This window comes from Salmo salar, chromosome 02, assembly GCF_965601325.2.
Source record: "Salmo salar chromosome 02, fSalSal1, whole genome shotgun sequence".
Classification (NCBI taxonomy): Eukaryota; Metazoa; Chordata; class Actinopteri; order Salmoniformes; family Salmonidae; genus Salmo; species Salmo salar.
The window spans coordinates 38505400-38530276 of NC_138292.1; the positions used below are offsets into that span (position 1 = coordinate 38505400).

The window sequence follows — 24877 nt, forward strand, 5'->3', positions numbered from 1 at the left end:
GCTGAAAATGTATGTGCCATTGAAATCCTTTTTTCTTTCTGAAGACAAATGCCCTGTTGTCCTGCGAACAATGTTCGAAGATCCACTGACTGAACTTTGCCTGGCCTTTGCCCATGGAAACCTGACCATATTCAGTGACACGATCAAGATGCTTGAAGGCCAGGACCGCTGTGCTGTGGAGTCAGCTGCAATTGTGAGAAACGTTGAGGCAAAATTGACTGCAAGACGTGATGACATCTTCATGCCAGTTTTGGTCAGAGGACTTCTGAGAGAGCTAGAGGAAAATTAAGCAATGTCTAAAGAGAGCTTTCTCAAAACATCCCAATCATTCTTCACTACGGCTGTGAACTACTTGCAAGCATGGGGAAAGCACACAGATAATCTAAAAGATTTACATTGTCTCCTGTTAAAAAGGCAACCTCAGCTTTTTTAAGATCCAGAAGGCAGCAGCCACACTGCAGGAAAAATGCCCCAATGTGACCATCAATGAGGATACATTGTGCGATGAGGTTACTGGCCTGCAAAAGCTCATAAAGGGGAGATCGCTTGAAGAATGGAAAACATCTGAGACACTGCTTAGTCAGAGATGGAGCATGGTGGTTACCCACTTCAAAGAGAACGACATCCCACACACTAACCTGGCTAGATTAGCGTCTGTTGTCATGTGCTAACCTGGAAGTAATGCACCAGTCGAGAGAGTGTTCTCCCAAATGAATGATATATGGATAGCAGCAACAAATAGGTTCACTGTTCCGACCGTCAAGGCCATGCTTATTGTGAAGACAAACTTCAACCTCCCCTGCCAGGAGTTCATGGAGAAGCTGGCCAAAGACAGAGCAATCCTGAAGAAGATACATTCTTCTGAGAAATATACAGATTAGGTTGGTATAAGTATATTATGTAGTTACCAATCTCATCATCATCTTGTCTCTTTGTTATTTTGTTAAGTATTTCACATATACTATTATCTCTGTTTTTTCAATTTTGCTTATGTTCTCTTCTGCTCTTATTCTACCCAGACTACCAGGACAACTGAATGGCTGTTTAGATTGGACAGTTCTGTCTTGTCTGTAGGGTTTCTGTAATATAGTTGTTTTCTCTATCACAGTGTGCCTGTTAGACTAAATACATGAAACCGGAATTGTCCCCCTTTTTAATTTCATAGATAATAACATTGGATATTTTGATGATATATTGACTGTCGAACTGGAAATGTCCCCTGTTTTTATTTCAGAAATCTGGTCACCTTACCCTAACCCCTAGCCTAGCTAATGGTAGCCACCTAGCTAACGTTAGCGTTAGCCACCTAGCTAATGTTAGCCACAACAAATTGGAATTCGTAACATATCATACGTATTGCAAATGTGTAACATATCATGCGAAATGGATGACATACATCCACAAATGAATACGTACCATACCATACCATACGTAACATATCATTCTAATTGGAGTGTCACAGATTTACATTTACTATGTTAAATCTACCCTTGAGTTCAGGTTGCAGCACCAATAATTTTTCATTACAGTAAATAACATGGCATGTATAGGACAGAACCAAACATGGCTCTGGTATAGGCTTTAGCAAATAACAAAGATGATGTTTCATGTAAGGCTGTGTTCAAATCATTTGTTTGGCATATTATTTTGAATACGTATGAAGAGGGAAAAATGATTACCGAACCATCCAGAGACCCATTCCCATCAGTATCATAGAGACGAAACATAACTGTGGAGAAAGAGATCAAACATTTATCCGTTTCAATTGGTGTTTGAGATGCAATAGATGTCATTGAGACACATTCTTAGTACCAATTTAGTTTCACGAATGCACTTTACTATGTTGAGGAACTAAAACTTCCTTTCGTTTTTTTAAGGGTACAATCAGCTATTGCACTCCCATCAATTCAAAGCAATGTTTCCCCACATAAAAGTGTTCTTTCTTAGCATCTCAGTGTTGAAGTCTGATTGGTTCCTCCACTAGCCCCCAGCCACCACTCAACACCATCACCATGGAAACAGACAGCTCCCTCACCAGAACAGTAATTGGCTATCCAATACAAGTGTGACTGACAGACAGACAGAGATACACACACACACCAGTTCTATAGTAATATAATCGTGACAACACTCTCCTCTGCCCCAAGTAATTTACATACTAATGGATATTCCCAATACGTGGAAAAGTGTTTTTAGCCCAGTCTCAGCATGACGCTACCCCCTCCCCCAATATCAGTAGCGGAGCGGCTCGTGACAAACCCAGCTGGATTGAGGAGGGTGAGCCGGTGAGTTCACTAAGGACTCGAAGAGGGGGGTTGTTAATTTCATATGGGGTTGACGTCAAGCTGCTGTTTGTCAGACACTAATTAGGAGCTAATTGACAGCTTCCTGCTGTGGTGCGGTCAGGAGGAAGGGGAAGTGAGGTAGATGCCTGGAGGATTGGGAACTCTGCTGGAGCTGGGAAGGTGTTTGTGGTGGCAATCCAACGTGGCCACAGGAAGGTGATGGTGTGTAGAGAGATGGGAGGAATAGCATACAGTCGAGTCACTCCAAAAAAAGGATAGAGCTAAGTTGTCTAACCATATGAACCTACAGTATAAAGACTGTTATTTGTCGTTGTCCTCACCTGCTCTTCAAAGCTGGATTAGTACTAGTTGCAGTAACTTTTACTGAATCCACTGTAGTGACATAGGTTATATTTCCTCAGTCATACAGAACCAAGGGAATTTAGCTTGCTACTGATGATGATCAATACTCACTTTTTAGATGTTTCTCATTTTGCCATGCATTCCCTGACTTTGCGCAATGTATGTAGACCTACAGATATAGCAACTACAGTGAACGTACTGTACTGTAAGTGTATATTGAAACCAGTCATTCTTAGAAGAACCAGCAGAGGGCCCTGTTTAGCACCCCAAGACATCAGCGAGGCTAGACGGAAGGAGGGGTAGGGTGGGCAGAGTGGGATTCTCTCTACGAGGAGAGATACTGTAGCATCCAAGGCTAAACCAATGATGTGCTCCCTGGGCCAGACCTGCTAAATTATTAACACACTTCATTTTTAATGAACGGCTCTGCTCTTCAGCAGTTGGATGAGAATTATAAGAGCACATAAAAAGTCTGATGTTCAATTATCTAATATAATGTCATAAATAAATAAGTACACATCTAAAGTTTAAGTAGAATAAAGAGATACCATGGCACCGCTAATAAGGGCTTTCAGTAAACATAATGATTCAAGTAGACTACAGTGAAAAGGGTAACCTGCTGCTCCTGCTTAGGTAATGGGAAATATATAGCAGTGTATTGTGATGAAGCTCTAACTTGTTTGGCTATGAGTGTTTGTATTTACGGTACACAAATGTCATTATTCTCATGGGTAAAACCCCAAAATAACATTCTTGTTCTGGAAATCCCAATTCTGCATTATAGCCAAAGGAACTCCAGTATATTCCCCTTTCAGAGGAACAACAATCATTAGTACTCACACTCCAGTTTGTCCTCGGGTCGGCCACCCTCCAGCAGTGAGAGGTAGCAGACGATGTCCTTCAGTTGAACCATGCCTAGAGGTCTGGGCAGAGTCCTGGGTAGAGTGGGCACCTTCAGAGGGGTCGAGTTCCCTTTGATCAACTTGAGGCCTGCAGAGAGAAGAAGGCCAGAGAAGAAGGTCAAAATGTAGGCCGGTTATGATCATTGCTGAGCTTATGCCTCTAATGTCAACCTCAAACTGTCTTTCAAACTGTCTACCAATAAATCGAAATTCATGTTGTGAAATTGATTGCAGATGTTATATAAGTGTAGTTTTTGCCAATATTATGGTAGTAAATGTTGACTAGACAGCACAGTTTTAGTTTGTGAAGATTGTAGTTAGTGCCTCAGGACACGTACATTTTGGACATTTTGTGAAAAAGTACAAGCTGATGCTACAAACGCTGCACTCAATGACTTGCCTGTAAGCTACAGTCCACGACAACAAGGCAATCTGGGGTGGTCTGACGACAGAGTTAACAACACTGAACCAATTACAACAGTATCACCCAGGGACACTGCTCTTTGTGGTAGGAGTAAACACTAAAGTAGACCTAAACAACTTTAGGCTTTTATTTGATGTTAGAGAGATTGTTTGTCTGCTGCTGAGGTCATAGTTTCTATGCCTTCTTGATATGTTCCTTTGTTTGTGTCTAAAGTGAAGGTGCGGTGGTCCTAAGGGCAAAGTAGCTTTAAAAATTCAGTAACAGCGCACACAGACAATATAAAAGCTACTTTGCCCCTTAAGGACATCATCTGAAGGTTATGGCTGAAGTGCAGGGTCTTACCAGTAACTCTGGGCTTGTCTATGGAAGAGGGGCTGGGTTTTGGTCCCTTGTTACTGAATGATAAGAAGAGGTGTTGACAGAACTCCTCTGCCAGCTCGCTCTCCAGAAACGTCTGCATGAAGACCTTGAAGCCTTCAAAGTCAATCTCCTGAAACAACACACAGAACATGATCCTGGTTGGTATAATTCCCACGAGGGAAGATTTAATAACCATATCATTACCATATCATGCCTGGAAGAACAAGGAATTACATTACCTGATTGAGTATGTCTTGCTTCTATGCAGCATTGAATAAAGACATTGGGCATCTCAATAAATCAAACTTGAAAAAAGTAAGTTACTCATATCCTGAAAAGCTGGTGTGACATTTTCAGCATCCCCTCTATAACCAAAGTAAGTAGTGCCTCTTAATTTGAAATGCCAAAACTAACAAAGATATTGGTTTGAGGTGAATATAGACCGATAACATTGATGAATGTTGTTGATATCAAAATGACCAAGACTTGGTAGCAAGTCTGAAGTGATGGTAGTGTTCTACATTATAAAGAAGCCTCAAAGTAGTTCTGCAATGGTTCATGCAATGCTAATGATGCCACATCACTACCAGAACAGTGTCTTATGGAAAGAATGACTACCTCCTCTGGGTTATATTTCGCCAACACTCCATCTCCATGGAACTCCTGCAGCACATCTTTCAGCTTCTTGGTTGAGTCTAAAATAAAAACATTCAGCACATGTTCTAACCATAAAGGCTTCCCATTAAATAGCAATTGATACCATCATGTCCATGAAGGGAGATCCCACTGCGGGATCTCATCTAATTGTCTCTGAAAAGGTTCAGTCTACAGCTCTGGAGGAATCAGATCTGACACCCAACAGACCGCATCGAAACCACTGGAGGAATCACCAGACTCTGGAACGGGTAACAGTTTAGACTCCTCTGCCTGGTCCGTTTGGTCTGGTTCCTGTCAAGGTCTCTTCCTGTATTTTCAAACTATGGGAGTTTAGCCCCAGGAGTGTCCTGGCAGGACTGGTCCATTTGGGCCCCTGGTATAGACATTGTTTTATTATATTATTCTAGCTCTTCCATTATGGTATTTGTAGTGGTTAATGGTGTGTGTATATAGATTGTGTATAGGCTTGTCTACCATATGAATCTTCTCTTTGTGTCAGACTGGGTTCAAGTGACTTCTGTTTCTTTTTTCTGTATTTATTTGTCTGAATATGGTACAGTTGAAGTCGGAAGTTTACATACACTTAGGTTGGAATCATTTAAACTCGTTTTTCAACCACTCCACAAATTTCTTGTTAACAAACTACAGTTTTGGAAAGTCGGTTAGGACAAGTAATATTTCCAAAAATGGTTTACAGACAGATTATTTCACTTATAACTCACTGTATCACAATTCCAGTGGGTCAGAAGTTTACATCACTAAGTTGACTGTGCCTTTAAACAGCTTGGGAAATTCCAGAAAATTATGTCATGGCTTTAGAAGTTTCTGATAGACTAATTGACATAATTTGAGTCAATTGGAGGTGTAACTGTGGATGTATTTCAAGGTCTACCTTCAAACTCAGTGCCTCTTTGCTTGACATCATGGGAAAATCAAAAGAAATCAGCCAAGACCTCAGGAAGGAGACGCGTTCTGTCTCCTAGAGATGAACGTACTTTGGTGCAAAAAGTGCAAATCAATCCCAGAACAATAGCAAAGGACCCTGTGAAGATGCTGGAGGAAACAGGTACAAAAGTATCTATATCCACAGTAAAACGAGTCCTATATCAACATAACCTGAAAGGTCGCCCAGCAAGGAAAAAGCCACTGCTCCAAAACCGCCATAAAAAAAGCCAGACTACGGTTTGCAACTGCACATTGGGACAAAGATTGTACTTTTTGGAGAAATGTCCTCTGGTCGGATGAAACAAAAATAGAACTGTTTGGCCATAATGACCATCGTTATGTTTGGAGGAAAAAGGGGGAGGCTTGCAAGCCGAAGAACACCATCCCAACCGAAGCACGGGGGTCGCAGCATCATGTTGTGGGGGTGCTTTGCTGCAGGAGGGACTGGTGCACGTCACAAAATAGATGGTATCATGAGGCAGAAAAATTATTTGGATATATTGCAGCAACATCTCAAGACATCAGTCAGGAAGTTAAAGCTTGGTCGCAAATGGGTCTTCCAAATTGACAATGACCCCAAGCATACTTCCAAAGTTGTGGCAAAATGGCTTAAAGACAACAAAGTCAAGGTATTGGAGTGGCCATCACAAAGCCCTGACCTCAACCCCATAGAAACTTTGTGGGCAGAACTGAAAAAGCGTGCGCGAGCAAGGAGGCCTACAAACCTGATTCAGTTACACCAGCTCTGTCAGGAGGAATGGGCCAAAATTCACCCAACTTATTGTGGGAAGCTTATGGAAGGCTACCTGAAACGGTTGACCCAAGTTAAACTATTTAAAGGCAATGCTACCAAATACTAATTGAGCGTACGTAAACTTCTGACCCACTGGGAATGTGATGGAAGAAATAAAAGCTGAAATAAATCATTCTCTCTACTATTATTCTGACATTTCACATTCTTAAAATAAAGTGGTGATCCTAACTGACCGAAGACAGGGAATTTGTACTAGGATTAAATGTCAGGAATTGTGAAAAACTGAGTTTAAATGTATTTGGCTAAGGTGTATGTAAACTTCCGACTTCAACTGTATGTATGTATGTATGTATGTATGTATGTATGTATGTATGTATGTATGTAGGCATATATGCAGTGTGTATGTATGTATGTATATATTATTGTATATTATTTTACTGCTCTATGGATATAATTATTGTTTGGATTACCTTATTTACTATTATTTATTAATTTACTTTTTTTCATTTTTCTTTCATTCTTTATGTGATGCGCATACAGAGAACGCCAGAAGAAGAATTAACATTTAATTACCACAGTGAATTATTGTAATGTTTGTTTATGTGTCAATTAATCCCATAAGGGACGGGTTGCCAATTGGCGATTTGACACGAAAATAAAATGTCATTAATTCATTCATTTCATTCATTGTAGCTTCTGGAGCAACAACACTAGATTTGGAAGGATGACCATGTGAAACTATGAAGCGTGTGATTGGGTGCCTGTGTGATAAACCCACCAAAAATAAATGAAAAAGTATTAACTCATGCATTGTTTTTTTATCACTCCTCTACATGGTCAAAAAACTATCACGTTGTCATCCTAATGCTAACACTTAAAAGGAAATTACTTAGCGTAGGTTACTTTAGGCCAAAATGCATGTCACATCAATGTTCTTTTACACAGCACCTGGACAAATACACACCGCAATGTCACTGAGCAAAAAAATCCATTCTAATAATCGTCTCTGATTACGAAATCATAACTGCAGTGAAGTAGACTGTAGAGTATTGGTGCTCATGCAGTATGTGAAGTGAGGAAAGTGTGCAATAGAGCTCACTTCACTTCAATGAGAAGAGAGGGGGCTAAAGTGAGCTGGAGGGACTGAAAAGGAGGGAGGGAGAGGTGGAAACAGCAGAAGGTCCATTGTTGCACCTCGGAGAATGGGATATTTTATAACCTTTCGCTGCACAGGGAGCATAATGACTAGCTGTGAGCCAATTTGAAACACGATTATCCAAATCTCTCTGTCACACACTGTCCCTCACTCTTTCTCATTTCCCCCCCGGTCCCATACCCTGTTTCTTCTCAGACTTTCAGACATTATAGTGGAGCTGGATTTTTTTTAGGTGGTAGATCAGTTTTAATATTGCAGATAGATTGTAGTTTCCATCAATGTCATTGTCTGCATCATTTCCAATCCCCATATATCTTTTTTGTAAATATATATATACATTTATGGAAAATATTTACAAAAAATACATGGAGGATTGGAAATGATGCAGGCAATTACATTGATGGAAGCCACAATCTAACTGCAATATTAAATCTGATCTTAAGTCCCCCCCACTTCTAAAACCAAAGTTGCGCCCCTGGTAAACATTGCAGAAGAAGAAAAATCGATCCCAATCGGAGACAGTAAAGATAGGCTGGAGAGCTGCTTACAGCCGGCGAAACAATGTTGTCAAAACGCGTAGAGCAATTAACAAGAGAGATGTCATGGCCAAGTGAAACCCTTTGCATGCAGAAGAGATCTCAAGCAAAAAGCATTAATTATTTAGATTTGGACTGAGGTCTGTGAATATCTAATAAAATAACCTCCAGTCAAGACGCTATATAGACTTAGGGTCCTTATTGCTGCTCACATTAGCTCTGTTGTTTTAGTCTTCTCTAACACACTGAGATTAAGTTCTTATTGTTGTGGATATGTGGGAAGTCTTTTGAGAATCCTTCCTTTTCCGAAAACCATTTTAAAACCAAAATATAATAAATATAGAAAATAAAAAATAATATAGAAAATAAATAATAATACTAAACCTAATTGTTACCCTGGAAACAACCAACGCAAGAAAGGTTTCAGGATATCTCACTAAAGGCAAGAAAACTCATCCATCTCAAAACATGCACAGTCAAATTTTTCATTTACGAAAACCTGAATACTTGCAGTAGCGTTCTTGAAAATAACTTAAAGACGTTCATAACTCTCTTTGGCCTGCAGGGGATGCTTTTGTGTTATGATTGATCATGTTTTAACATAAACAGCACCAGAGCACCAGACAGATGTAATGCTTGAGCTGGTATTTCTGCAAAATCAGCAAGGGGCTCCAATAACAGATTACAGACGTATGGATGATTCCAAGTCATCAGAGAAAGAGGGGGGGTTTTGTACTGTTTGAGCTTTACACCAAATGAAGTTGGATTAGGCTGGGTTTCATAATGCAGTGGCAGTGCATGGAGATATTCTCTGCTCTGCTCTTAGGCAGTCACCATTACAGTAACTGGGCTCTGTTATCCTGCCATAGTCAAGCAGTAGGTAAAATCTCTCTCTGTGTGAGGTGGATCAGGACATACTGCTGGGATGGGATCTACAGTAGTTTACTAATCCAGTGTCACATTTCATACCTGACTAGATTCCATTTTCAATGAAGTTTAAACTTGATTGCGAGCGTAAAGTGACGGTGTACGCATGCACACACGCGCGCACACACAGACACACACACACACACACAAAGACACGCTCACACATTCACACCCACTGTCAGAGACACAGACTTACATTGAGCGTACTCCTGCAGAAGGGAGAATTCAGCTGGGGTCAGAGTGACCCACTTGTCCTGGTTGGTCATTGTGATGAGTCCTCTTCTCCCTCACATCCCCAAACTATCAGCCCACAGTCCACTCTCTGGAACAGAACTTAGAAAAAGTTGTTAGGCCTCTCATTATAGTCTCTTGTGGCAGACTGTTAACAGAACGAGATTTGGTTTGGGTTCTGACATTCATTTCATCATCACTGGTCATAAAATGGCATAAAATTATTGTATATTGATCCTCTGATCATTACATTGCTACAGTACAGTATAGTAAAGTATAGGATAGTATAGTTTAGGAGACACCAAGAAATGCTTATGTCCATCTATAACCAAAAAGTATATCAGTCTGTCAGTCAATTAGAGACTGAGGCTAGGGACTTGTTTGATTCATAATACTTACTGAATCCCCTAATGAATGCATTTTTCGTGCTATCATAAGTATTACATCAGACAAGTACATTACTCTTAGTATGACTGACAGTCAAGCTAATGCTACCTTGTCCTATCCAGGACTATGTGCTATAGCTAGCTAGCAATTTGCTAACTGGCATGTCAATGTCCAACAGGAACTCACCAACTCACTGCATTATTTTACATATGTCTTACTTATAGATGTAGGATCTTAATTTGATCACCCTGTTGCAGGAGAACTTTCCTGCAATGCAGGACATTTAAAACATGTAGTGTATTTGAGGTTTAAAAATGCTGAAATTTCAGACTTTGTTTTCCCTTACAAGAAATATATCAACCCCTACAAAAATGTCCATTAATTATAATCCACATAATAATTCACATTTCCTGTTGCCTGCTTTAGCAAACTCGCTCAAATTAAGATCCTACAGCTGTACCTAGGACAACATTTAGTTTATGTGTAAAGAAACATTTATGACAGACAGTATAAGGGACATGTAAGAGTTTAAGTCATGATTGACCAGGACTGCTGCTGCTGTTTGACAACAACAGAATGATGGGCCGGCTGCCAGCTGGCATCACTGATTATGGACAATACCATGGTGACAGAAGATTAGACAGTGTCAGAAAAGAGGGGATGTTATGCCACTTTTATGCCCCCCCCCCCCCCCCCCCCTTCTGAACAAGCACACACTCTTACACACAGCAGAGGGGGGGGGTCTAACACACACACAAACACACACACACACACACACACAGACACACACACACACTCAATGGGTTGACAAAATACAAGATATGCTTACTGTAAACTTAATCCGTTCTACATTGTAACTACTGTAACTACTGAGAAGGGTTCAAGAAGCATTACACATTCATGTAAAGAGAAATAAATAATGTGTGAGTGTGTGTGTGCATGAGTGTTTTGGGGTAGTCGGTTGCTACAGTATATAGCCTAGAGTATTGTGTTCTGTGGACTACTGAAGCTGAATGTTCCACTCCCCCCTGCTCTCTTAATGCACCTGTGTTAGTCTCAGAGCCAGCTTCCTTCCTTTTTGACCCAATTCCCTCTGACCAATTATAAAACCTCACAGCAACAAGTGCATGTAACAGTATTTTACCACCTCAGTTCACAACTATTTCCTAATGAAAGAGCTGGCATGGAATCATCCGTGTGTGTACTAATGCATGTGTGTGTCTGCGCATATATGTGTATCTGTGTACGGGCATAGTTAGTATGTGGATGTCTTGAACATACCCATAGTAAACGCACATTTCTAACCTTAAGGAACCCCTGAGACACTTGAATATGCATGGACACATACGGTGCATTCGGAAAGTATTCAGAACCCTTCCCCTTTTCCACATTTTGTTACGTTACAGCCTTATTCTGAAATGATTCAATTATTCTTTTTCTCATCAATCTATACGCAATACCCCATAATGACAAAATTAAAACAGGTTTATATAATAAATAAGGCATATATTTTTTGTAACATATTTACATAAGTATTCAGACCTTTTGCTATGAGACTCATCCTGCATCCTGTTTCCATTGATCATCCTTGAGATGTTTCCACAACTTGATTGGAGTCCACCTGTGGTATATTCAATGGATTGGACATGACTTGGAAAGGCACACACCTGTCTATATAAAGGTCCCACAGTTGACAGTGCGTGTCATAGCAAAAACCAAGCCATGAGGTTGAAGGAATTGTCCGTGGAGCTCAGAGACAAGATTGTGTCGAGGCACAGATCTGGGCAAGGGTACCAAAACATGTCTGCAGTATTGAAGGTCCCCAAGAACACAGTGGCCTCCATAACTTCTTAAAAGGAAGAAGTTTGGAACCAAGACTCTTCCTAGAGCTGGCCGCCCGGCCAAACTGAGCAATCAGGGGTCAGGGAGGTGACCAAGAACCCGATGGTAACTTTGACAGAGCTCCAGAGTTTCTCTGTGGAGATGGGAGTACCTTCCAGAAGGTCAATAATCTCTCCAGCATTCCACCAATCAGGCCTTTATGGTAGAGTGGCCAGACGGAAGCCACTCCTCAGTAAAAGGCACATGACAGCCAGCTTGGAGTTTGCAAAAAGGCACCTAAAGGACTCTCATTCCATGAGAAACAAGATTCTCTGGTCTGATGAAACCAAGATTGAAATCTTTGGCCTGAATGTTAAGCGCCACGTCTGGAGGAAACCTGGCACCATCCCTACAGTGAAGCATGGTGTTGGCAGCATCATGCAGTGGGGATGTTTTTCAGCGGTAGGGACTGGGTGACTAGTCAGCATTGAGGGAAAGATGGACGGAGCAAAGTGAAGAGAGATCCTTGATGAAAACCTGCTCCAGAGCTCTCAGGACCTCAGACTGGGGCGAAGGTTCACCTTCCAAAAGGACAACGACCCTAAGCACACAGCCAAGGCAACGCAGGAGTGGCTTCGGGACAAGTCTCTGAATATCCTTGAGTGGCCCAGCCAGAGCCCGGATTTGAACGAGATCTAACATCTCTGGAGAGACCTGAAAATAGCTGTGCAACGATGCTTTCCCATCCAACCTGACAAGGCTTGAGAGGATCTGCAGAGAAGAATGGGAGAAACTCCCCAAATACAGGTGTGCCAAGCTTGTCGTGTCATACCCAATAAGACTTGAGGCTAGGTGCTTCAAATCAAATCAAATTGAATTGGTCACATACACGCGATTAGCAGATGTCATTGCGGGTGTAGCGAAATGCTTGTGCTTCTATCTCCGACAGTGCAGTAATATCTAACAAGTAATATCTAACAATTTCACAACATATACTCAATACACACAAATCCAAGTAGGAATGAATTAAGACTATGTACATATGGACGAGCGAAGTCAGAGCGGAATGGACTAAGATACAGTAGAATAGTATAGAAAACAGTACATACTTATGAGATGAGTAATGCAAGATATGTCAACATTATTAAGTGAATGAGATACCGTAGAATAGTATAGAAAACAGTATATACATATGAGATGAGAGATGCCAGATATGTAAACATTAAGTGACTAAGATACCGTGAATAGAATAGAATACAGTATATATATATATATATATGAGATGAGTAATGCAAGATATGTAAACATTATTAAGTGACTAAGATGCCGTAGAATAGTACAGAATAGAGGTTGACCGATTAATCGTAATGGCCGATTAATTAGGGCCGATTTCAAGTTTTCATAACAATCGGAAATCGGTATTTTTGGACACCGATTTGGCCGATAATAAAAATAAAATAAATTTTAAAAAAAATGTACACCTTTATTTAACTAGGCAAGTCAGTTAAGAACACATTCTTATTTTCAATGAAGGTCTAGGAACGATGGGTTAACTGCCTTGTTCAGGGGCAGAACGACAGATTTTTACCTTGTCAGCTTGGGGATTCGTTTTGCAACATTCCGGTTACTAGTCCAACGCTCTTACCACCTGCCTTACATTGCACTCCACGAGGAGCCTGCATGGCAGGCTGACTACCTGTTACGCGAGGGCAGCAAGAAGCCAAGGTAAGTTGCTAGCTAGCATTAAACTTATCTTATAAAAAACAATCAATCTTAACATAATCACTAGTTAACTACACATGGTTGATATTACTAGTTCATCTAGCTTGTCCTGCGTTGCATATAATTGATGCGGTGCCTGTTAATTTCTCAACGAATCACAGCCTACTTCGCCAAACAGGTGATAATTTAGTACTGTCATTGCACCAAACCTAACCATAAACATCAATGCCTTTCTTTAAAATCAATACACAAGTATATATTTTTAAACCTGCATATTTAGTTAATATTGCCTGCTAATATGAATTTCTTATAATTAGTGAAATTGTGTCACTTCTCTTGCGTTCCGTGCAAGCAGTCAGGGTATATGCAGCAGTTTGGGCCGCCTGGCTCGTTGCGAACTGTGTGAAGTCCATTTCTTCCTAACAAAGACCGTAATTAATTTGCCAGATTTGTACATAATTATTACATAACATTTAAGGTTGTGCAATGTAACAGCAATATTTAGACTTAGGGATGCCACCCGTTAGATAAAATATGGAACGGTTCAGTATTTCACTGAAAGAATAAACGTTTTGTTTTCTAAATGATAGTTTCCGGATTCGACCATATCAATGACCAAAGGCTCTTATTTCTGTGTGTTATTATGTTATAATTAAGTCTATGATTTGATATTTGATGGAGCAGTCTGACTGAGTGATGGTAGGCAGCAGCAGGCTCGTAAGTATTCATTCAAACAGCACTTTCGTGCGTTTGCCAGCAGCTCTTCGCAATGCTTCAAGCATTGAGCTGTTTATGACTTCAAGCCTCTCAACTCCCAAGATTAGGCTGGTGTAACCGATGTGAAATGGCTAGCTAGTTAGCAGGGTGCGCGCTAATAGCGTTTCAAATGTCACTCTCTCTGAGACTTGGAGTAGTTGTTCCCCTTGCTCTGCAAGGGCAGCGGCTTTTGTGGAGCGATGGGTAACGATGCTTCGAGGTTGGCTGTTGTCGATGTGTTCCTGGTTCGAGCCCAGGTAGGGGCGAGGAGAGGGACGGAAGCTATACTGTTACACTGGCAATACTAAAGTGCCTATAAGAACATCCAATAGTCAAAGGTATATGAAATACAAATGGTATAGAGAGAAATAGTCCTATAATTCCTATAATAACTACAACCTAAAACTTCTTACCTGGGAATATTGAAGACTCATGTTAAAAGGAACCACCAGCTTTCATATGTTCTCATGTTCTGAGCAAGGAACTTAAACGTTAGCTTTTTTACATGGCACATATTGCACTTTGACTTTCTTCTCCAACACTTCGTCTTTGCCTTATTTAAACCAAATTGAACATGTTTCATTATTTATTTGAGGCTAAATTGATTTTATTGATGTATTATATTAAGGTAAAAGAAAAGTGTTCATTCAGTATTGTTGTAATTGTCATTATTACAAATACATTTGAAAAAATCTGCCGATTAATCGGTATCAGCTTTTTTTTGGCCCTCCAATAATTGGTATCGGTATCGGCATTGAAAAATCATAATCGGTCGACCTCTAGTACAGAATACCGTATATACATATGAGATGAGTAATGCCAGATAGGTAAACATTATTAAAGTGCCTAGTGTTCCATTCCTTAAAGTGGCCAGTGATTTCTAGTCTATGCCTATAGGCAGCAGCCTCTAATGTGCTAGTGATGGCTGTTTAACAGTCTGATGGCCTTGATATAGAAGCTGTTTTTCAGTCTCTCGGTCCCAGCTTTGATGCACCTGTACTGACCTCGCCTTCTGGATGATAGCGAATGATAGCTTTGCGTCAACAAAGTACTGAGTAAAGGGTCTGAATACTTATGTAAATGTGATATTTCATTTTTAATTTTTTTTTATAAATGTGCAAAAATGTCCCTATGAGTGTTAGATACACAGAAAAGAAAAATGCTCAAAATGATTCTCCTTCTCTATTGTTTATAATCCGTTTACATCAGTGGAGGCTGGTGGGAGGAGTTATAGGAGGACGGGCTCAACGTAATGGCTGGAATGGAATGAATGGAACGGTATCAAACATATAAAACATATGGAAACCACGTTTGACTCCCTTCCATTTAGTCCATTCCATTCCATTACAATGAGCCCGTCCTCCTATGGCTCCTCCCACCAGCCTCCACTGGTGTACATACAGTATAATGCACATATCCTCATCAAAATGTCCATAGAACTGCAACGACATTAGCACAGCAGTATTTCAACCCTTTAGCACATTTCTCAATGCTGCGAGTCTAATTCCACGAGCAGTGTTCAGTACCTACAGTAGCAGCACTGGGATACTGATAGGCTTGATTCATTTCCAGTGGTGCAACAGTAGGTTATCAAACACTGTTGCTGTCCTCCTCTCTCTTAATCTCTGTATCTATCAATGAATTCATCGACAATATCAACCCCGGTAGAGGATTCTACTGCAAGAGACATCAGCGATACAACTAGAGAGTAGCTGACACTACACATTAACAAATACACCCACTACATACACGCACACACTATATACACACTCACATACAGTCAATGAACGAACAAACAATAGAATGCAGTATCAACATGATACTCACCTGCTGGATAGCCAGGGCAGACTGCCGGGAGCAGGGAGTAGTCTTCCAGACAGATGTTTACAGATGACGCTTACACACTCTCACACACACACGCATCTTGCTCTTTCTCACACGCTCACATACAAATACACACACTCACTCACTCACATCATGTCCCCGCTGAATGTACTGGAGGAGAGCTTAGAGGCTTTGTCATTAGATGGTGTGTGTGTGTGTGTGTGTGTGTGTGTGTGTGTGTGTGTGTGTGTGTGTGTGTGTGTGTGTGTGTGTGTGTGTGTGTGTGTGTGTGTGTGTGTGTGTGTGTGTGTGTTAGACCCCCCCTCTCTGCTGTGTGTGTAAGAGTATCCGTGTGTGGCTGTGTGTGTTTGTGTGTGTTTGTGTGGGAAAGTGTGTGCTTGTTCAGAAGCAGTCAGTGCTAGAGGATAGAAACTCCAATAGAAAAAGGGGGAGTGTGTGTGTGAGTGTGTGTGTGTGTGTGTGAGAGAGAGGGTGATAAAAAGCACAGAACGATCTACCGCTTGTCTGCAATGATAATCAGTTCCCATACTCACTGCTTACGTCACCCTTATCCCTCCTCTCCTCCTCTTTCTGCTCCCCCTCTATTCCCTGGTGAGGCTGATGTCCTGAGCTCCCGCTCTCTCTCTCCCTCTCTCTCCCGCTCTCTCTCTCTCTCTCTCCCTCTCCCTCCCTCTCTCTCTTCCTCACTCTCTCTCCCACTATCTCTCTCGCTCTCTCACGCTTTCCCTCTCCCTCACTTTCTTTCTTCCGGTCTCTCTCTCTCTCCCGTTGCCGTGGCGCGTGTCGCCATTAGCATTCAGCAGGCAGGTGGTAACCGCGGCGACCTGTGGGAATACCTCTTGATTGAACTGATGGGATGTGAAAGGGGCAGGGGCCGAGGGTCTAGGGGAGGGGGTGTCGTGTTCAACAGACTTGAATCAGGAGTAATATTCTCTCATCACTGTGGTGCTGCAGCTGTGGAGGGCTATTAAACAGCAGCCCAAGGCCAATTACATTCAGAATCAATAGGAAAAAGGATAGGCTGGGCCCTTGACATTTTAGATACTTAAAATACAGTACATTCCATGGCTGTAGCTGAAATGCAAAGGGAAAAGACTGGAGGGCTACAATATATTATAGTTTGACGAAAAATGTTCACCAAGGAAGCACACATCATATGAATACAATAATAGCTATTGCTGAAAAGTAGCAACATTATTTCTACTCATACAGAATGAACAACTTGCTGCTGTTATATAGCAGCCTTACAAAAAGAGAGAACATGTCGGACAAAACACTATGCCTCCCAGCAGTCTACTCTGCTATTTGGACCAAAGCTAATACCCACCAATTCATTTAACAGTCCCGGATTACGCATAGTCAGCTATCTATCGCCCCCACATCTTTCACACAACCTTCCAAATAATGGCTTTCTCATTTGACACTAAGGTCTCAGTGTATTGAATTGAATATCAGATCCCTGAAACGATGAGTGAAAATAGAGGCTAAGTCATTGACCAATGTGCCAAATCTGCCAATACCGTTTATGTTTTCAGAAACACCTACAGGCTCTCTCTCAGTCTTTAGCCGACCGAGGCCAAGGGTATTTGTGTTGTTTGCCAGTGGGCCTGGCTCCAATCTAGGTATTGACATTTTCTCCAATGTGACAGTCGGGGGTTGGGAGAATGCGCATCACATTGACGTAGATAACATACCATTCCCTAGCAGTTGTTTATCACATTTTATCAGCAATAAAGAACATGTACTTGTCATATTCCACTCCAGGTTTCAAATTGAATATGGATTTACTATACAGGGTATGTCAGTGCTAACCCATGACTGTGCAATTAGTGTATATAAACTCAGCAAAAAAAGAAATGTCCTCTCACTGTCAACAGCATATATTTTCAGCAAACTTAACATGTGTAAATATTTGTATGAACATAACAAGATTCAACAACTGAGACATAAACTGAACAAGTTCCACAGACATGTGACTAACAGAAATGGAATAATGTGTCCAGGAAACAAAGAGGGGGTAAAAATCAAAAGTCACAGTCAGTATCTGGTGTGGCCACCAGCCGCATTAAGTACTGCAGTGCATCTCCTCCTCATGGACTGCACCAGATTTGCCAGTTCTTGCTGTGAGATGTTACCCCACTCTTCCACCAAGGCACCTGCAAGTTCCCAGACATTTCTGGGGGGAATGGCCCTAGCCCTCACCCTCCGATCCAACAGGTCACAGACGTGCTCAATGGGATTGAGATCCGGGCTCTTCGCTGGCCATGGCAGAACACTGACATTCCTGTCTTGCAGGAAATCACGCACAGAACGAGCAGTACGGCTGGTGGCATTGTCATGCAGGAGGGTCATGTCAGGATGAGCCTGGAGGAAGGGTACCACATGAGGGAGGAGGATGTCTTCCCTGTAACGCACAGCGTTGAGATTGCCTGCAATGACAACAAGCTCAGTCCGATGATGCTTTGACACACCACCCCAGATCATGACGGACCCTCCACCTCCAAATCGATCCCACTCCAGAGTACGGCCTCGGTGTAATGCTCACTCCTTCGACAATAAACATGAATCCGACCATCACCCCTGGTGAGACAAAACCGCAACTTGTCAGTGAAGAGCACTTTTTGCCAGTCCTGTCTGGTCCAGATGGTGGGTTTGTGCCCATAGGCGACGTTGTTGCCAGTGATGTCTGGTGAGGACCTGCCTTACAACAGGCCTACAAGCGCTCAGTCCAGCCTCTCTCAGCCTATTGCGGACTGTCTGAGCACTGATGGAGGGATTGTGCATTCCTGGTGTAACTTGGGTAGTTGTTGTTGCCATCCTGTACCTGTCCCGCAGGTGTGATGTTCGGATGTACCGATCCGGTGCAGGTGTTGTTACACTGGCCTGCCACTGTGAGGACGATCAGCTGTCCGTCCTGTCTCCCTGTAGCACTGTCTTAGGTGTCTCACAGTACGGACATTGCAATTTATTTCCCTGGCCACATCTACAGTCCTCATGCCTCCTTGCAGCATGCCTAAGGCACGTTCACGCAGATGAGCAGGGACCCTGGGCATCTTTCTTTTTTGTGTTTTTCAAAGTCAGTAGAAAGGCCTATTGAGTGTCCTAAGTTTTCATAACTGTGACCTTAATTGCCTACCATCTGTACGCTGTTAGTGTCTTAACGACCATTCCACAGGTGCATGTTCATTAATTGTTTATGGTTCATTGAACAAGCAAGGGAAACCATTTGCAATGAAGATCTGTGAAGTTATTTTGATTTTTATGAATTATTTTCTGAAAGACAGGGTCCTGAAAAAGGGATGTTTCTTTTTTTGCTGAGTTTAGTAGGGTGGTAGTGGCTGGCTTCTTTTTGGAGGGAGCATACACGCACACGCATCACCCATCTATGCTATGGATGGATCCAGTGACGCAGACCAAAACAATGGCGGCTGAACGACATGAAAGCCCCACTACGTAAATGCTAATAGAAATGCATACGATCAACATGCAGTAGCTAGATAAGTCAGATTGTCTGCCTGTTGTGCCGTGCTTACGTCATCCCTACTATGAATGAAAACAGTCAGTCGCCGTGGTGATGAATAGTCACTCAAGCAAAGTATGAGCCAGGGCATAGACTAGACCTACGTCATTCCACTTCCTGACACAATCGTTATTGATCTTAGCATCACTATAATTGACTTTTGTCTTCCGTAGATCATCCACCACACAGATGAGGCTTTAGCCTGTGGGCTTAGTAATCAAATATTATTACTTAGCAAATATAGAGCAATATGATAAAGCTATAAACTATACAGTTGAAGTCGGAAGTTTACATACACTCAGGTTGGAGTCATTAAAACTAGTTTTTCAACCACTTCACACATTTCTTGTTAACAAACTATAGTTTTGGCAAGTCGGTTAGGACATCTACTTTGTGCATGACACAAGTAATTTTTTCAACAATTGTTTACAGACAGATTATTTTACTTATAATTCTCTGTATCACAATTCCAGTGGGTCAGAAGTTTACATACACTAAGTTGTCTGTGCCTTTAAACAGCTTGGAAAATTCCAGAAAATGATGTCAAGGCTTTAGAAGCTTCTTTTTTTTTTTTTTTTTTTTTTTTTTTTTTAGTCATTTAGCAGACGCTCTTATCCAGAGCGACTTACAGTAGTGAATGCATACATTTCTTTCCCGTACTGGTCCCCCGTGGGAAACGAACCCACAACCCTGGTGTTGCAAACACCATGCTCTACCAACTCTACCAAACACCATGCTCTACCAACTGAGCCACACGGGACCGTGTGGCTCAGCTCAAAACCGAGCTTCTGATAGGCTAATTGACATCATTTGAGTCAATTGGAGGTGGATGTATTTCAAGGCCTACCTTCAAACTCAGTGTCTCTTTGCTTGACATCATGGGAAAATCAAAAGAAATCAGCCAAGACTACAGAAAAAAAAATGGTAGACTTCCACAAGTCTGGTTCATCCTTGGGAGCAGTTTCCAAACGCCTGAAGGTACCACGTTCATCTGTACAAACAATAGTGCGCAAGTATAAACACCATGGGACCACGCAGCTGTCATACTGCTCAGGAAGGAGACGCGTTCTGTCTCCTAGAGATGAACATACTTTGGTGCAAATAGTGCAAATCAATCCCAGAACAACAGCAAAGGACCTTGTGAAGATGCTGGAGGAAACAGGTACAAAAGTATCTATATCCACAGTAAAACAATTCCTATATCAACGTAACCTGAACGGCCGCTCAGCAAGGAAGAAGCCACTGCTCCAAAACCGCCATAAAAAAAGCCAGACTACAGTTTGCAACTGCACATGCGGACAAAGATCGTACTTTTTGGAGAAATGTCCTCTGGTCGGATGAAACAATAATAGAACTGTTTGGCCATAATGATCATTGTTATGTTTGGAGGAAAAAGGGGTAGGCTTGCAAGCTGAAGAACACTATCCCAACCGTGAAGCATGGGGGTGGCAGCATCATGTTGTGGGGGTGCTTTGCTGCAGAAGGGACTGCTGCTCTTCACAAAATAGATGGCATCATGAGGCAGGAAAATTATTTGTATATATTGAAGCAACATTTCATGACATCAGTCAGGAAGTTAAAACTTGGTCGCAAATGTGTCTTCCAAATTGACAATGATCCCAAGCATACCTCCAAATTTGTGGAAAAATGGCTTAAGGACAACAAAGTCAAGGTAATGGAGTGGCCATCACAAAGCCCTGACATCAATCCTATAGAAACTTTGTGGGCAGAACTGAAAAAGTGTGCGCGAGCAAGGAGGCCTCAAACCTGACTCAGTTACACCAGCTCTGTCAGGGGGAATGGGCCAAAATTCACCCAACTTATTGTGGGAAGGTTGTGAAAGGCAATTTAAATGCAATGCTACCAAATACTAATTGAGTGTATGTAAACTTTTGACCCACTGGGAATGTGATCAAAGAAATAAAATCTGAAATACATCATTCGCTACTATTATTCTGACATTTCACATTCTTAAAATAAAGGGGTGATCCTAACTGACCTAAGCCATGGGATTTTTATTAGGATTACATGTCAGGAATTGTGAAAAAACTGAGTTTAAATGTATTTGGCTAAGCTGTATTTGAACTTTTGACTTCAGCTGTATATAAGCCGTATACTGTAAACACATTATATAAGTTATATATAAAGTAACTGTTCCGTGTTTCCAGATTTCTATGAAATATGACCTGTAATTAATTGCAATATGAGTGAAATAGTTTTCCTTTCTAATAATTTTTATTTAAATATGTTAAAAATAAGCTTTTCTCTGTTGTAATGGTGTAGGCGTACTCTAACAAACAGAATGGTGTGGGCATATACCGGCCATTAAACATATTACATTTACATTTTACATTTAAGTCATTTAGCAGACGCTCTTATCCAGAGCGACTTATTCATGTAAGTAGACCGCTGATTGGCCAGCCCAGCCAATGAGCCAACATGACATCATGTTTTATGGCCACAAATGCGAGTACAGGACGAGTCAACAACATTATCTGGGTGTGAGTTAACAGAATATTAACTTTGAAACTTTTTTCACTGAACAGATACTTTAACAATATCTGTACAGTAATCCTATGACCTAGCCTCACTGATGGATGGCAAAGCCTGTTGTCTCACAAATAGTACATATGGAAGGAAGTATGTTATTTCAACAAACACATATAATGACTACCCCACCTAAAGCTTCTTCCCTCTCTGTGCTAAATATAGCCACAGTATAGTGGTTGGAGTCTGTGTGGCTGGCTGGCTGTGTATAATAATAGCATATTACATAAGTGCCATCCCCAGTATACTCCAGCAACTACAATATGAATCCCTAGTGGCTGGCGGTCTGTTTTGATAGTTACCTATTGGACAGTTGGGCCTCTCATTGTGTATATGCCCACAGAGAGGTGCATGGGAGCATGAACTTTGAAGGGATTGACAGTTGTTCTCCACAGACCTCCTCCACACTGTCCTCATGTCATCACTCGTTCCAAATGGGCCTCTATGTTCTCTCAACTTCTCCATCTGTCCATCCATCACTCAATTCTATAGTATAAGACAGGGCACAAGAGCCAAGACAAGGCAGCGTTATGGTTTGGAAAGATTGAAGATGGATGGGATGGGGTAGTGGAGCGTTGTCTGATCGATGTGTCCGATCGGGGTGTGTGTGTGTGTGTGTGTGTGTGTGTGTGTGTGTGTGTGTGTGTGTGTGTGTGTGTGTGTGTGTGTGTGTGTGTGTGTGTGTGTGTGTGTGTGGTATGTGTACTACTCCTTCCAGTGCCATGCTGACAGTTGGTAGCACAAGGCTATAACCATAACATGAGTCACTAGAACATTTTATGGCAGTGGGAGAAGAAAAATCAAATTTTCTCTGTCCATCTGCTGGCTGGTGCCGTAGAAGAAGAAAAGCCCAGAAAAAGAACACATCTATTAGATATCCATAATTATATCATATCCCCAAACGTTGTTTTAGTTTCTTACTATATGTCTATCGATGCTGGAAAGGTGTTACGGCTATTTCAGACAGCATATCCTCTTGTATTTACGTCCAGGTTGCAATTACTGAAATGTCAGAGGTGAGAGATACTGAAATGCATTGCACAGGGGAATGCCACGGTGTGTTTCAGCTGACTGCTAACGTGAGTTAGTGGTGGTGGACTGAGCGGAACACTCTTAGACTCACACAAGTGCTTTGATGATATCACGCTGGCATAGCGTTATCTTCATACAGAGCCAGTGATGTAGGAAGAAAATGCAGTGTCTGTAATTCATCTCCTAATGCTGAGAGCAGGGAAGCAATGGAGGGGAGATTAAGCTACAGAACACTACATGACCAAACGTTTGTGGACACCTGCTCGTCGAACATCTCATTCCAAAGTCAAGGGCATTAATATGGAGTTGGTCCCCCCTTTGCTGCTATAACAGCCCAGTCTTCTGGGAAGGCTTTCCACCTCATGTTGGAACATTGTTACAGGGACTTGCTTCCAGTCAGCCACACGAGCATTAGTGAGGTCGGGCACTGATGTTGGGAGTACACAGTTGGCGTTCCAATTCATCCTAAAGGTGTTCAATGGGGTTGAGGTCAGGGCTCTGTGCAGGCCAGTCAAGTTCTTCCACACTGATCTCGACAAACCATTTCTGTATGGACCTTGATTTGTGCACGGGGGCATTGTAATGCTGAAACAGGAAAGGGCTTTCCCCAAACTGTTGCCACAAAGTTGGAAGCACAGAATCATCTAGAATGTCGTTGTATGCTGTAGCATTAAGCTTTCCATTCACTGGAACTAATGGGACTAGCCCGAAACATGAAAAAAAGCCCTAGACCATTAATCTTCCTCCGCCAAACCTTACAGTTGGCACTATGCAATCAGGCAGGTAGCATTCTCCTGGCATCCGCCAAACCCAGTTTAGTGGTGGTTCACCAGATGGTGAAGCGTGATTCATTACTCCAGAGAATGCGTTTCCACTGCTCCAGAGTCCAATGGCAGCGTGCTTTACACCACACCAGCCGATGCTTGGCATTGGGCATGGTGATCTTAGACTTTAGTGCAGCTGCTCAACCATGGAAACTAATTTCATGAAGATCCTGACGAACAGTTATTGTGCTGACATTGCTTCCAATGGCAGTTTGGAACTCGGTAGTGAGTGTTGCAACCGAGGACAGACGATTTTTACACGCTACGCGCTTCAGCACTCGGAGGTCCCATTCTGTGAGCTTGTGTGGCCTACCACTTCGCGGCTGAGCCGTTGTTGCTCCTAGACATTTGCACTTCACAATAATGGCACTTACAGTTGCCTGGGGCAGCTCTAGCAGGGCAGTTATTTGACTGGTTGGAAAGGTGGCATCCTATGATGGTGCCACGTCAAAAGTCACTGAGCTCTTCAGTAAGGGCCATTCTACTGCCTATGTTTGTCTATGGAGATTACACGGCTGTGTGCTCGATTTTATACACCTGTCAGCAATGGGTGTGCCTGAAATAGCCAGATCCACTCATTTGAAGGGGTGTCCACATATTTTTGTTTATATAGTGTATATTACAATACACTGTGCCATTCTTGTCCATACTATAGGCGTTTACTCAGAATTCATCCTGGAGTATTATTCAGTGGGGGACGTTTAAGACAAGAATAGAACAGAGATTGAATCAAGCGTTCCGACGAAGAAGCTTTCAGTCTTGGAAGACACTATGACAGTAAATAGCATTCGTGTCTATGCATTCTTATTGATGTCTGCCTGTTATAAATTCACAAGAAGGTGATGAAAAACACATTTTTTTTATTTATTTTTCCTTTATTTAA

At 41.8% G+C, this 24877-nt stretch overlaps 1 protein-coding gene across 3 annotated transcripts in view; it reads right to left on the reverse strand.

Annotated features, from left to right (window-relative positions):
• The window catches only part of LOC106582257 (diacylglycerol kinase beta), a 67425-nt gene extending 50554 nt beyond the window's left edge, over window positions 1-16871 (reverse strand). The window contains exons 1-7 of one of the 3 annotated variants that reach the window (XM_014165150.3): window positions 16054-16871; window positions 9506-9642; window positions 4953-5029; window positions 4574-4594; window positions 4317-4464; window positions 3489-3638; window positions 1680-1729 (exon numbers count right to left, since the gene is read on the reverse strand). In XM_014165150.3, coding sequence (XP_014020625.1) covers window positions 1680-1729; window positions 3489-3638; window positions 4317-4464; window positions 4574-4594; window positions 4953-5029; window positions 9506-9575 — 516 coding nt within the window. In that variant the 5' untranslated portion in view covers window positions 9576-9642; window positions 16054-16871. Of the gene's footprint in view, window positions 1-1679; window positions 1730-3488; window positions 3639-4316; window positions 4465-4573; window positions 4595-4952; window positions 5030-9505; window positions 10621-16053 lie in introns of those variants that run through there. The other 2 variants (XM_014165174.3, XM_014165158.3) reach the window with 2 other exon arrangements.
• Between the last annotated feature and the right edge of the window lie 8006 nt (window positions 16872-24877).